Source organism: Manis javanica, chromosome 1 (assembly GCF_040802235.1).
Source record: "Manis javanica isolate MJ-LG chromosome 1, MJ_LKY, whole genome shotgun sequence".
Lineage (NCBI taxonomy): Eukaryota > Metazoa > Chordata > Mammalia > Pholidota > Manidae > Manis > Manis javanica.
In genome coordinates, this window is record NC_133156.1 from 211,282,776 (window position 1) to 211,294,780 (window position 12,005).

The 12,005-nt window shown below is 41.6% G+C and overlaps 1 protein-coding gene across 5 annotated transcripts in view; it reads left to right on the top strand.

Annotated features, from left to right (window-relative positions):
• Nucleotides 1–3,994: 3,994 nt before the first annotated feature.
• The window catches only part of MAP4K3 (mitogen-activated protein kinase kinase kinase kinase 3), a 254,608-nt gene continuing 246,597 nt past the window's right edge, over nucleotides 3,995–12,005 (top strand). For 3 of the 5 annotated variants that reach the window (XM_037009324.2, XM_037009325.2, XM_037009326.2), the window contains exon 1: nucleotides 3,997–4,422. In XM_037009324.2, the coding sequence (XP_036865219.1) occupies nucleotides 4,327–4,422 (96 nt within the window). In that variant the 5' untranslated portion in view covers nucleotides 3,997–4,326. Of the gene's footprint in view, nucleotides 4,423–12,005 lie in introns of all 5 variants that reach the window. The other 2 variants (XR_005058777.2, XM_037009323.2) reach the window with 2 other exon arrangements.

Genomic DNA, 12,005 nt, shown 5'->3' on the forward strand with positions numbered 1-12,005 from the left:
TGCAAAACCTAACATAGTGTTTGGCACATAATAAGATGCTCAATAAATATTTGTGAACTATGACTCCCAAAGTTTAAAAATTAGCCCTGGAATCTAGTCTAAGTTTCAACCCTAATTTTTATGAGTGATGAATGTAAAGTTTATCACTAATTTTACATTTCTAGTTGAGCACCTCAAACTTAAGATACAAAACAGAATCATCTACTTTGATCCAGTGCTAAAACCCTCCTCCAAATAACCCCAGTTCCTCAGTATTATGGCAAATGTGACCACCTTTTGGGATCTTCCCAGTTGTCTAAGTCAAAAGCCAGAGTGTTGCCAGCATGTCACTAATGTCTCTGCTTGCTCCATTTCCTCCCCAAACCAGTCAATTCCATCTTCGAATTATCTCTTGGGTTCTTTCTCTTCTGTCTTCAGCATCCCCAGCCTTAATTCAGAGTCTCTTACATATGTTATTACCTTTGCTTCCTAAATCACATCTCTATTCCCATCCCCATAACTATAACCATTTAAAATAGAAAGGAATACTCTGATAGATAATTTAGTGTAATATTTCAAAATATACTCAAATAATTCATTCTATACTGAATAATTCAAAATAATAGTCAAAATAATAGTAATTAATGCTTGTAGGCTTACTGTGGTGCCAGGCCCTGTTGACTTTCACATGTGTTTTCTTTATGACTCTTAGTAACAGCCCCACTTTGGGGTAACTTCTCAAGGTCAGTCTATAAGAAGACAGAAACAAGATTTGAATCCAGGGGTCTGGCTCAGAGCTGTGCCAGGCTAGGCTATATACCCTCCTGGAACTCTGCCATATTGTTTCACATACATGTCTGGGTCTGATTCTACTCCCCTGGTAGACGCCTGGTTGTAGTGAATATTTTTCAAGCTAAGGGTTTCTCAGTATTCCTTTCCTGGGGCTGCTGTGTACTGAAAATGTGAATGGTGGTTATATTGAATACGAGTGGTGCCTATGAGTTCAATAAGCCAAAGTGGATCCCATGGATAATTAGACAAGAGGTCCTAAGGGTGAAACTGAGAGCTCGTGCAGAGACCAACGAATCCCTAAGCCACAGACCCATGAGGTATGGGCTAATGGAAGGGTGGTCTGAGTGTACTGTACATATCAGCCTATATGTGCCCCTCACTGTGTGATGTTTACATGGGTGGGTGCTTTAAGATGCTAGAGCTAAGTGGCCAGCCTGGAGTGTACCGTCCCCTCATTTGTCTGGTTAACTCCAACACATTCTTCAAGATTTAGCATTAGTATTATTCCTATATCTTCCTGGCTGCATTAATAACTCTCCTCTATTCTGCTCCAAGTTGTGTGAGACTACAAATCCTTGTGGACAGGCAGTACAGTTTCCTTCTCTGAATTCTATAACCCTAGAATCTAATAATCATTGACTCTAAATGTATTACAGGGAGGCAAATTTTGGCTTAGCATAAGAGAGATTTAAAAAAGTATACCGAAAGCAGAATATAGACAAGTGGCCAAGAGTCTGGCCTTTGTATCATATTACTGCTGTTCAAATTTCAGCTTTCCATGTTACTTTGAGCAGCTTAATCTGTGCCTCAAAAACTGGAGATAAAAATATCTACGTCACCAGGTTGTGAGAATTAAATAATACATGGGAAGTTCTTGGCTCAGTTCCTGGCACCTTGTAAGTACTTGGCAGCATTAAATACTACCATTTTTTTTCTATTATTGTTATTATTTATGATCATTTGCTACCACTCTCTCACAATGAGGCAAGTTGCTTTGGAAGCAGTTAAGTTCCCTTTTACTAAAAGTTTTTAAGCAGCAATAAATCCAGGGGAGATGCTATTGAAGCAGTTCTTGAATTGAAATGATTAGATGACTTCTCAAGATGCTTCTAATCATAGAAGAGGGAAGCCTTTTTTTCTGATTCAAAGAAAGTGTGATCATTAGTGTTACTTTTAGCAAAGTTGAGGAGTGTTAGAATAAAAAAAAAGACATCGGATTTGGCATCTGTATGTATATATTACAAAGAACAATATATTTTATCCTTTGTGAGCAGTTAATTGCAAAAGCCCTTTTATTTATGTTGCAACCCATATGGCAGATCAGGCCCTTACATGAAAATCAATGTCTTTTCAATTCGACTAACCAAGCCTGCCAAAATGGAACAAACAAAACTTTAAAGACTGTTTCAGCTCTACTGAAATGTCTTTTCCCTTTGAAAGGAGTCTATTAGTGAAGCAAATGAAGTTATTTGCACAGATGATAATCCTAGCAAACAAAACAGTGAAACCATTGAAACACTCTTATGCTGAGAATTTCACTTTCCAGCATTAAACAGCAGGGAAGGAGAGAACGAATTCCTATTTGGGGTAGTTTATTAGGTCCGTTTCTCTGAATCTGGGGCTAATTAACTTCATATTTGGCTTAGAGGCCAAACAATTCTCCAAATGTGGACAAGCTGAAGGAAGGCCTGCACTCTGGGCCCTTAAACAGGCAACAGCAGGATTGGAGTAACATTTATAGTTAGGGGTTTAGTTGTTAAGATACCAAAGGCTTAAGGGAGATCCTTCTAGAAGAAACCAAATGATAAGCATTCAGAGGGCAGTGGTATGTTCATATTACTGATGCTGTAATTATAAATCAGATAATTGAAAGGCTACTCGTATAGGTGTAAAGATGGTCATTTTCCAACGTCTTTTAGTCAATAATTAAATAACTTTTTTGAGAATTTAATAAATATGGATTCAGTGTAAGCAAAAGGACTGAAAAAATGAAATGTATGGGGCAGTTAATTATAAGTAGTTTATAATTTGTTTATACTACCTGTTTATAATTTAATTATAGTTACTTTATCCTTAACAGGTTTGATAAGACCTAGTTTCTCACGAATCACCAGGCATTAGAGAAATATCACTAGTCAGGAGGTGTGGTGGCAAAGGGTACTAGGAAAGCATTTTTGAAGCAAAACTCCCAAGTGGCATTGTAGAAGTAGCCATCAGCTACTTGTTTAAAGCTCTTATAAATGCCTAGTGGGCAGTTCATTGAGTACAGAAAGTTAACCCTCCATACCCACATGCTTTCTTAGACAGGTATTAACCGTTGGAGCTGGTATCCACATACTTTGCCTGCAATGATCACAATCTAGGTCTTATGCTGGGTGGGGTTTTGCCTAGGTAAGTTAAAGAGCTTCTGGGTCGTCACGTGTTTACATTTCAGGCGCAGGAATGGATCTTGTCACGCTCCACCCTCTACCACCTCTCCTTTGCAAGGTTGCTTGACAGCTTGCACAGTCCCCGCCCGGGTTTTTGATAATCCAGACGTCTGTGATGAAGGTCAATGACAGCATTAGTACTGTGCACTGCCTGCCTCCCACGTTTTCCAAGCCAGCTGGCTGGCGGCTGCTCCACGCGTTTTTCCCTAGAGCTTCTCACGCCCTACCCACTCCACACGCCTTGGTGGCTGCCCTCCTAGCCTGCTCTCTTTTGCGCCCTGGCAGACTCCAACGGCCTGAGTGTCGGGTATTGAATCTAGCACAGCTCACTTTTCTCAGGGGCTTTCCTCGGGGTGACCTCTTCCCGGCAATCCCAGAAAATCTGTTGTACTCAGCTGTGTCCCATATGGAGCTGCTTCTTTAAAAAAAAATAAGTTTGGGACATTGGCTGTCTTGCAAATTAAAACTATTACTACCTGTTTAGGATTGGGACCCGATACAGCAACGTTAAACTTTGTCATTAGGGGAAGCAGAAGCGAATAGCAGCTCCTTTCTTGCTGTGCCTTCCGCGCTCCCCCGCGCAGGGAAGCCTTTTCTGGCACCGCTGGGCTGCAGCGGGGCGCGGGGTTGAAGTAGGGCGCCGCCAGGCCGCCCGCCCACTCCCGGCCTGCGAGCGGAGCCAGAGCGCGCCCGAGGCCGCACGCGCGAGGCGCCGCGGAGCGTTCCCTCCGGGATCGCGGCTGCGCACTCGGGCCGGAGCCGGGAAAAGGGGGCGGAGGGCGGAGGAGCCGGAGTAAGGGGAGGGGAGGAGCGGCGAAGGCGGAAGCCATGTTGGAGTCTCACCCCGAGCGAGTGGCTGCGAGCGTTCTCCTCTCCTTGTGGGTGTGACCGGGTTCGGCTCGGCGGCGGGCTGCGGGGGCGGGGACGGGCAGCCCGAGCGTCGTCGTCCGCGGCCGCGACGGCGGTGGCGGCGTGAGGGGAGCGGCGCGGCGGCCGCAGCGTGGAGTCGGGCGATTGTGACCGCCGGGGCAGCGGGGGGCCGGCCGCGGCTCCCACTCTCCGTGTGGCCCCCTGAGCACCCCACCTCCCTTGCCCGGGAGGGAGGCGGGGGGCACCGGCGCCCGCCATGAACCCCGGCTTTGATCTGTCCCGCCGGAACCCGCAGGAGGACTTCGAGCTGATTCAGCGCATCGGCAGCGGCACCTACGGCGACGTCTACAAGGTAAAGGCGAGGGGCCGAGGCCGCGGGGTCCGGAGCCGTCGCGCGGCGGGCGGGGGGCGCGGTGGAGCCGACGCGTCGGAGTCCGCACTGCCGGTCCGCGGGATACGCTGGCGCCCGAGAGCCGGCGGGGACGAGGAGGAGGAGGAGCGGTCGCCCCGGTCTCCGCTGCCTTGGAGCGAACAAAGGGCCGAATGTTTAACCCCGAGACCTCCGGGTCCTTACCTGAGCCTTCCCTGGGCGCGCATTTCCCGGGCAGCGCCGAACCGGAGCGGCCGCCTGTGCCCATTGTAAGCGCAGAGAGGGTCTGGGCGTTTGTTGCATGGGCAGGGTCAGTGCGACGAGCCAGACCTCAGAGGTTTGACGTGCGCCCAACCTGTGTGCTTCCGACGGACCGGGACCGTCTGCTGGAGGTTGGGAACTGCTGCGCACTGGGGCTCAGTTCTCCCCCTACCTTTTTGCCTCTTAGCATCCGTATAACTCGTTTCTTATAATTTTCCAAGTAATGACTTTGTTTTATAAAAGACATACGGCTAGTACGATTTTTTTTTGAGCAACTTTGTTTTCTCCAAGTGAAATTGGACTATGATGCCTTCTTAAACTTGTCAGTGACACATAAGTTTCAGCTTTTTTTTTTTTTAAAGTGAATTGAATACTTAGGAAAAGTACTGGTCTAACTAGGTTAGATTTCAAAGTCCATTAGTAGTAGTACAGCATTCCTGTTAGAGAGGGACCACTTCTAAATGCAGGAGATAATCACTCTTCCCTCGCCAGCTCAACTCTTCGCCTCGCAGAGACTGCCAAGAGGAGGAGGAGGACAGTGCCAAATGTGGCAACAGTCTTGATTTAGTTGTGTATCTTCTTACTGGTGTGGAACTTCTCCTGTTTCACATGACACCTGAGGGTGGACAAAGTTAATAACTATATGTAGCTGCTTCTAAAAAAAGGTTTGGTTCACTGGCTGCCTTGCAAATTAAAACTATACTGCCTGCTTAGGATTTGACAACAAAGTTAAACTTTGTCATTAGGGGAATCGGAAGTGAATAGGAGCTATTTTCTTCCTGTCCCTCCCACAGCTTCTGGGTCAGGCAAACCTTTTCTGGCATTGCTTGGCTGATTGTTTTTGGAAAGTTTACTCTTAACTTTATTTTGCCCATGCTTAAGTAACAGGTTTTTACTTTTACTTCAGTATAATGCATATGGTAACTTAAGAGTGCAGCCAGTATTCTGCATTAGTCTTATTTTGTGGATGATTTGCTTTGCAGCATCACTTACTTTTCCCCATAGGTAATCCAGGTGTATTGGGCACACCTACTATGTAGAAGGTGCTGGGCTCCTAGGCACTTGGGTTATGTCAGTAAAAGATAGACGTGTTCCCAAGTCTTACTACATACATACATACATACATACATACATACATACATACATATATCAACATTAAACAACCATTTAAATAATTATCTTATTGTACTTGTATTTTGTGCTGCACAAAAGAGAAGATTAGCGTTAGGTTATGAGAGCATATAACAAGAGGACCTTTTCGCCTCTGGGGAGTCAGAGGCAATAGGGAGAGGAGATTATGCCAAATGGAAGGAGCGTAATCTGTGAAGGTTTTGGAGGGAGCAGAGTCCAGAGTGCTGATCATTACACCATAGAACCCTCACAGCTGTAGAGGGAACAGGGTAAGGATTTGAAAGAAGGCATGAATGGCCTGAGCAGCCAGAGAAAGGATGGTCCTAGATCATACAGGCCTCTTAGGTCTTGTAAGGAGGTGGTCATACTTCCCGTTAGGACAATAGGGAGCCATTGCAGGGTTTTGAGTATGGGAGTAAAATTAGATTTGTATTTTTAAAAGCTTGACCTACTGCATTGTGGGGACTGGAGATTGGAAGGGAAAGAGCAATTAGGAGGCTATTCATTGCAGTAGTCCATTTAAGAATAACTATTATTGTGTTTTAGAATCAGTGGTGATTGTGAAAGTTGAAGTGAATGGATCCAAGTAGCTTAGAACTGGTTACAGGAATCTAGTTACATTTAGATGAAAAGTTAACTAAAACTTTACAAATATATTAGTCTTAGATGGCAGTGTGTACACTAAGTTCTTTTCAAGTTCTTTACAAAAATAATTGGCTATCTATTTACTATATTTAGAAAGAACAGCTGGTAGTTAAGCCACATGATTAAAAAGTAAAAAAATTAATGTCTGTAATTTCCTGAGGACATCTAAGTGCAATACAGATATAAGTTGATTAATCTTGTCATCTGTTTAAAGTAATGATAATGAAAGCTAACATTTATGGAGTACTTATGACTTGCTAGGCACTGCTCTAAGATTTTCCCATGTATTGATTTACTTAATCTTCACAGTGATGTGAAATAGATTCTGTTATTAACTCCATTTTGCATTTGAGGAAACTGAGACACAAGGAGGAGGTTACAGAAATTTGCCAGGGTCGGTAGGTGACAAAGCCAAAATTCAAACCTTACTCTTTTGAGACTGTGTTCTTAGCCAGTAGGCAGTACTGCCTCTCTAAGGGTAGGATACGGCAGATAATGCATTACTGAATTTCCAGTGGAGAACTGAGGCACGCATTTAATTCAGCATGAGTTGTAGCCAAACTCTGAGTTAGAGTGGATTTTTAAGTAGTAGTTGGAATACTAACTCCTGCTGTGCAGCCAGGCCTCACTGTTTTTATAGTGTCTGCCAAGTGGACATCAGATAATAGATGCTTGATGTCTGCCTGCCAGAATCTTCTAATATCAGTGCCCAAAGCAGAGAAACTCCATGTGGTTTTTGGCATCATACCCCCTGCTTGCCAAATAACCCAAAGCTAAAACTATTTGTATTTTTGTCTGTAATCATGTACATACCATGAAGATACAGATTTTTAGTATTTGTTTTGCTGTTTCCGATTTTTTCTCATTTATACAAATTGTTGATTAGGGAGGAGTGCTTTAGAGGGTTTGTTTTCAAAAGCCAGTGTATGTAATTTGCTCCTTAATTTGTCAATAATTAGGTGCTAAAATTGGAATGATAAGATTAAGTAAATAAGAGTCCTAATTATTTATAGTCATTCTTAGGTTGGCATTTTAAGGGCTTTTTATTTTGAAACTGTATCCTACCCAATGAATAATTTCCTTATTATATTCAAGGTGGCGTGGTTTAGTAATAAAGCACTGAACTAGGATGTGGAAGATCTGGAATTTATTAGCTATGTGACCTTGTAAAATCATTTACTTCTCAAAGCTGTTTTGTTGTGAAAATATTACCATCTTATGCCCTTCAATTTATGGTGTTAAATAAGTGACTTGAGTTTTATTCAACGAATAAATTTTAATTTCTCCTAGGCTAAAATATATACATACACATTTCCTCTGCACTGTCTTGAAGTACATGAAAATATAGGCTTTTTTTTTTTTAAGTCATGCTTTACAAGTTCTATGACTCTTTGGGCTTTGTCAGATAAAGTATCTGTTGTGGCGATTTCCTAGAATTGACTTAGGAATCGACAGCTAGAGACACCTCTGTGGCTGGGCTCCTGAAGCCCTCTGAAATTAATAGGCTTACTGTTGTGTGTATGTATGTGTTTTCTGGAGAGGAGACTTACAGCATTCATGACATTCCCCAAAAAGAAAGGGATTAGTGATCTATAATCTGTCATTTAAGAGTTTTCTTGGAGAAATTAGGTAGCTCTATACCAGATCACATTGTCAACACTAATATGATTTTCACATGTGTTGCACTTTTTCTCAGGCAGTTTTTCAGTTTGCTTTGTCTTATTCCTCCTCCATGTCCTGATGTTTTTCTAGATTTATTGCTAGAGAGAGAAGTAGAAGATAACTAAAGCTGGAGATAGGGCAAGGTAAGGATGTTTTGCAGGACCAGTCTTACAGTGTTTCTAAGGAATTATCTAGTCTTGTGATCCCATCTTGTGGTCCTGTGCATGACTCCCAGATGTCTCCAGCTTGTGCTTTCTCCTGAGCTCTAACTGATTACCTGTACCTGACCTCTTCACAGACTGCATCATCCTCCAGATATATGCCTTTCCCCATATCCCTCTTTTGCCAAAAGCCCCAAAATTGGCAGTTTGCTAGGGCTTGAAATCTTGGAATTATCTTTTACTTCTGGACTGGACTTGGTAGGCATTTTCCAAAGTTGTGGCCAGGATGCTCCTGGGAAAGCAGTTCCTATGAGTATGTTAAAGACTGAGAATGAGAAGTCCTGCAATAAAGAAACCTGTTAAACATTGCTTAACCTAGCAAAACGTCATACTTACTTGACTGTGAGATTCTTTTTCTCTGATCCCTGTTGCTTGTCCTTAGAATTAGTGTCTTGTAGAAAACATGTTTTGGAAATGTTAATACTGACTTTATCCATGTGTGTTTGGAAGCCATTCCCCCTGAAGTAGCTGCTGCAGTTTTGCTAAGCTCCAAAGTAGCATTCACATAGCAGTCTTTGTAAACAGGCAGGGTCTCTATGAAAGCTGACAGGAGAAAAATTGAAGACTGGGAAGTGAAGTCAGGAAATTAATTTGTACAAGTATTTAGTGAATTATATTGGCTTATTTGTAGCTCTGCATCTTTCAAGGTCTTCTCATTAATATCATCAAAGACTAATTCTTTCATTATAGTCAGCATTTATAAGAACCTTTCTGGAAACTCAGTTCTCAAACCTCACCTCTGATGAGAGATGTGAAGACCATAAACATTTAGAAGAGCACAGCTGAAGGAGAATAAAATGTGGTTATCTGGGATTATGCTCATTTTCATTTCCATGGAGGACAAAGTCTAGACTTATCAGAGGAAAAGATCCTAAATTTAGGAAAGATCATTTGAGTATTTAAGGTAAATTTTAAGGTAGAATTTCCCAGTATCAGTAATTATTTGAAGTGAAAAGTGGCAGTGGAACAGTTTGTGCAGTTTCTCCACAGTTTTACAAAACAAACAAACAAACAAACAAACGAAAGAGCAGTTTATCTGACTGATACAGATCTGATTCCCTAACGGATTTCCTAAAGGAGGTATGCACGATTAGAGCTATATGTATATTTACTTGTGAGAAAATGTCTAGTGCATTGTTTTGTATTGGGAATGAATAGTTGGTAGTTCTCTCTGTAAACTACATTGAACACCATCCTACATTGAATAGCTGTAATATGAAAGGAATTAGGTAAGAGACTGGGTGGATTAGCAAAAATGACAGACTTGGCACTTGGTATTTATCGGGACACATAAAATGTCTAAGTTATCATAGTTTGAAATCATAACTTCATTGGTTTCCTCTTCTTTAGTGCATTAAATCTCTCACTGGTTGAGAGATTATCTAGGCACTCCATAGTTGAGGCAGCTGACCTCCCTGTAGCATAGTAAAATGATTTAAGAGTTATATTTTGGAGTCAGACTGCCTAGTTTCATGATCTATTACCCAGTTACTTAATCCTCCTCTCTGTGCCTCAGTTTCCTCAGCTCAAAATAGAGATGTTTATAAAAGTGTTTTGGATAGTGTTACGCACAATGCTTCATAATTGTTAATTGCTGTTAGTATCTAGTATTCTTTATTATTATGCATTTCCCCTGCTACTGTCCTCCTAACCTACCCTGGTCCTCATACTCCTGCCTCAGGGATTTCGCACTTGCTGTCTGTGCCTGAATTCTTCCTTACCCAATATCTATGTGGTTTGCTTCTTCGTACCTGTCATGTCTCAGCTCAGACATCACCTTTTAATATATGTTTATAGTACCCCACCCTTACTTTATGTCTATACCAGGGATTGATCCAGATTTTATAGGGCCTGAACTTTATACAATTTTGGTGGCCCTCATTAAGGAAACAAGTAAATTAGAATAAACTTGATATGAAAGTAATTATTTAGAATGAGAAAAGATCCCCCCCTAAAAATGCTGTAACCTCAGTCAGGTCCTTTTCTTCTGAGATCCCTTGGATATTCAGTCAGCAATGTTTTTCATAGAATGCTTCCTGTTAGTGTCCTACTACTCCTCTCTACCTGCTCCATTCTACGTAATTCTAGGCACTCATAGAAGCCCATGCAAAAATGAGGGGGCCTGAACTTTAAGTTGTATTAGTTTCATAGAAGATTCAACTCTGCTCCTTACTCTACGTAATTTTCATTTCATTAGGGTGTGTATCACCTTATGTTATTTGTTTATTGCCTTTCTCTCGCCACTGTAGTGTAAATCTAGGAAGCTGGTGGTTTTGTTTTGTTCACGGCTCTGTCCCCAGAGCCTCGAAGAGTGCCTGACACATATTAGATTCTCAATATGTATTTGTGGAATGAATGAATGAACTGAAGCGGGGAACAAACCAAGTGTTATATGACTTTAGAGGAAAGGAGATCATTGTTTCTGGTTGGGAGAAATCACAACACATTTTACAGAGAAGTTGGCATTGGACTTGACCTAGAGTTTTGGCAGTAGGGGGTACAGAGTGAATTAAGCATTGTGAATTATTAGGCCTATTATTAAACCAACAGGATTACTGTATCTTCTGCATATTAAGCAATGTCCATAACTATTAAATGCCTTTGAAAATACTTTGAAAAAAGGTCACTTTAAAGACCTTTTTGACTAGCGAATGTATGTAGTTGATACATATAGGTTTTTTTGTTGTTGTTTTGAAAATGCAATTAAATTGGGCTTTTAGGGAGAGAAGTTGTTCACCAGTATCAAAAGGCTTTAGATTCAAGACATGAAACTGCTTGTTTTCTGCTTCAGCTATATTTTTAACAGTCTTTTAGTGTTTGGAAGATGCCACATCTCAGAGTTCCAGCTGCCTTGACCTGAGATTATAGGTTTGGATTCCTAGTGACAGTGTATTGCCTACCTTAGTCCTTAAACTCTGTTGAAGAATTTTAGATCTGACCATAAATTAAGGTATGTTCAAGTAAGACATTTCTTTTGTTTAAACTCTTCTTAGAAATTTAAGATGATAAGAAAGTTCTTTCTATATAAATCACCCAACTTCCCTGGCTCCAAGAATCTGAGATTGTTTGTAGCCTAAAGTACAAACTCTTCAGCCTGATGTTCAAGACACTATGCTTTTTTGCCCTCTGGCTCCTAAGAATTGGTTAAGTTTACATAGCTTGGACAGGGCAAGGAGAGGAGGAAGGCAAAGGAGGGAATGGGGGTTGGTATTCCAGGCACTGTAATTACACGGGGAAAGACTTGGAGACTAGAGGAGAGGATTAACTAACATGGAAGGCTTGTGTTGGGGAGCATGGAGGTAAGATTTGCTAGGTAAGGTAGGGCCAATTTATAAACTCTTCAAAAGCTAAAGTCGCTGAGGTTGAAGTGGTAGGATGTTAGGATCTCTAAAGGTTTTTGTACAGGAGGAGTAATGTTGAAAGTGCTCAGGATCGTTCTGGCAATCATAATGAGAATGGATCAGAAAGGAAGGACAGAAGTAATGTTAAATAGAATCTGTGATTCTCAAACTTTTTGGTTTCAGAATCCCTCTATGCTCTTAAAAATTACTGAAAACCCCAAAGTTTATCTTAGTTAAATCTATTGCTATTGACTATGTTAGCAATTATATCTGAGGAATTTTTAAAAATACAATTTGTTAAAAA